General features: G+C 37.2%; 1 protein-coding gene across 1 annotated transcript; it reads left to right on the top strand.

Moving 5' to 3' along the window:
* The first annotated feature begins 244 nt into the window (after nt 1–244).
* Nucleotides 245–1,280, top strand: LOC114500439 (olfactory receptor 52E8). Its single transcript, XM_028517137.2, has one exon. It carries the CDS (start codon nt 251–253, stop codon nt 1,187–1,189), a length of 939 nt encoding a protein of 312 aa, XP_028372938.1. The 5' UTR covers nt 245–250; the 3' UTR covers nt 1,190–1,280.
* Nucleotides 1,281–3,026: the final 1,746 nt, after the last annotated feature.

Genomic DNA, 3,026 nt, shown 5'->3' with positions numbered 1-3,026 from the left:
GTCCTTGTTCAACCTTTTATGAATGGTAATGATGTGGGGAAGAGTGAGACTGACTCAATTCCTAGTGCCCTCTGATGTTCAGGTAAGGATTGCAGAAAGTTTTGATGACATTGAGTGGGAAAACATGAATATTACAAAGTTATTTTGCTTTTTGCCAGGAGACTGAGAAAAAAAAGAATTGGAGCAAGACTCACTAAGAGAAGTCAATAACTGTCTCTGATACACATGACAGCCACCTGTGGCAGAAAGAATGCCTATCCCTAATGACACCCAGCTCCATCCTTCTTCATTCCTTTTGCTGGGCATCCCAGGGCTAGAAGATGTGCATATTTGGATTGGATTCCCCTTTCTATTCCTGTATCTTGTTGCACTCCTGGGGAATGCTGCTGTCCTGTTTGTGATCCAGACTGAGCATAGTCTCCATGAGCCCATGTACTACTTCCTGGCCATGTTGGACTCCATTGACTTGGGCCTGTCCACAGCCACCATCCCCAAAATGCTGGGTATCTTCTGGTTCAGCCTCAGGAAGATCTCTTTTGAAAGCTGTCTTTCCCAGATGTTCTTCATCCACTTCTTTACTGCTATGGAGAGCATTGTGTTGGTGGCCATGGCATTTGACCGCTACATTGCCATTTGTAAACCCCTTCGCTATACCATGATACTCACCAGCAAAGTCATTAGCATTATTGCAGGCTTTGCTATTCTGCGGAGCCTGTGCATGGTGGCCCCACTGGTGTTTCTTCTACTGAGGCTGCCCTTCTGTGGGCATCACATCATCCCTCATACCTACTGTGAGCACATGGGCATTGCCCGTCTGGCCTGTGATAGCATTAAAGTGAATATATTGTTTGGCCTTGGCAACATTTCTCTTTTATTATTGGATGTGCTCCTAATTATTCTCTCCTATGCCAGGATCCTCTATGCAGTCTTTTGCCTGCCTTCTTGGGAGGCTCGGTTCAAAGCCCTCAACACCTGTGGCTCTCACATTGGTGTAATCTTAGCCTTTTTCACACCGGCATTTTTTTCTTTCTTGACACATCGCTTTGGCCACAATGTCCCCCAATATATCCACATCCTCTTAGCCAATCTATATGTGGTAGTTCCACCAGCCTTCAATCCTGTAATCTATGGGGTAAGGACCAAGCAGATTAGGGAGACTGTTTTGAGGATTTTTTTAAAAGATAGTTAAACATTGGTGGTATTAGAATGACTTCACATTCATATTTTTTCTATATGCTCATTAGAAGGGCTAAAAAGGAGAGAGGGTGCAAAGTCAAATACTTCCTTGAGTGAAAATATAATTTCTTTTTTTTAAAAAGATTTTATTTATTTATTTTTAGAGAGAGAAGGGGGGGGAGAGAGAGAGAGAGACAGAGAGAGAGTCATCAATGTGCGGTTGCTGGGGGTCATGGCCTGCAACCCAGGCATGTACCCTGACTGGGAATCGAACCTGCGACACTTTGATTCACAGCCTGCACTCAACGCACTGAGCTACGCCAGCCAGGGCGAAAAATATAATTTCTATAATCCTTTAATTTTAAGAATAATAATAAATGTATTGATTATAATATTATAATTTTAAGGTTTGCATCATTTATAAAATGCTTATATTTATATTGTTTGATACTCGAGATAGCTATATAGTGTAGTTACTATAGTCAGACATTTTCAGATGATAAATTGACATTTTGGATTGTTAAGTGAGTCTGCTCATTTCTGAAAATTCAGCTAGTAGTAAGAGGTAGATTACTAAGTAGGGTAGTTTTTAAATTAGACCAGTTTCTAAATCACCAGAGGAAATATCAAAGCAACAGAATAAAATTTGTTCAGGGATTGCAGAAAGTTTTTGTGACAGGGTTATCAAAATAATAAGAGTAATATTATTTAACTCACTAGCATATACTGATCTAAATAATTTACTTATATTAACATATGTATTTTATGTGAATTCTATAATTTGGTTACTCTTACTATTTGCATTTTCATTTGCATAAGCTATGGGTCATAAAAATCTCCACAACAAATTATCAAATTTTGGCCTCTGGCGCCTAGAAAAACAGAAGATGGTATACATTTAAAAATTAAATAAGGAGAGCAAAGAATAATCATACAAAATTATAAAAGCTATATTAATTAAATGAGTGGTAATTTAATTCTACATGTGCTAAGTTGACCCTGGCTGTTTGGTGATAGGCTGATGAAAAGAGAAAATCCTATGTTGTAAGAAGGATAATGGAGAAAAGAAGGGGGAAAGGGTCATCAAAGAACATGTATAAGGGACCCATGGTAATGGACAAAAGGGTAAGGACTGACTGAGGGAGAAGGGGATGGGCAGGGCAGGGAAGAGCAATGGGGGAAAACTGGGACAACTGTAACTGAACAACAATAAAAACAAAGAAAGGGGAAAAAAGAAACTTGGGGAAATTAGGCTATTAAGGCTAAGCACATTATGCTGTAGGATTGCATATTAATATATATTTGGATAGAGCATTTTAGAAACCTTTTATTAATATTCAATAAATATTCCAAGTACTGGGCCAATATATTGAAGATAGCCATACAAAACTAGAAGTGTGTTTGACTTCTTTTCACTTTCTAAAATAATCATGTGGAAAATTATGGACCTAGTTCATAAAGGATGTGTTATTTGGAACCATGTTCAAGGGAGTCTGCCAGAGTTATACTATCTCTTTTACTTCACTTAAAACTTTTGATTTTTATCTGTTTATAAGCATGGAAATTCTAATGCATGGTCATAAATATCATAAGAAATATGAGATATTACCTATAAAATCTTGTAGTTAAATCTAGCAAAATGTTGTAAGTAGGGCAGCATTGATATTTATATATCATATTTGCTTAAAAATATCTATAGCCTACAGGGTTTTTTTCTATTGAGAAAATCTAAGAGACCAAAATCTAATAAACACACATCAGACAAATTAAATGAAGATTTCCTGTATATTCAAAGCCTTCTGACTTTAGATAAGGTAAGAAAGCTTTATTCATCATAATAGATAACAAAG

Source organism: Phyllostomus discolor, chromosome 6 (genome assembly GCF_004126475.2).
Source record: "Phyllostomus discolor isolate MPI-MPIP mPhyDis1 chromosome 6, mPhyDis1.pri.v3, whole genome shotgun sequence".
Classification (NCBI taxonomy): domain Eukaryota; kingdom Metazoa; phylum Chordata; class Mammalia; order Chiroptera; family Phyllostomidae; genus Phyllostomus; species Phyllostomus discolor.
Note: the sequence above shows the minus strand (reverse complement) of the source record. Positions and strands in the feature narration are given on the sequence as shown.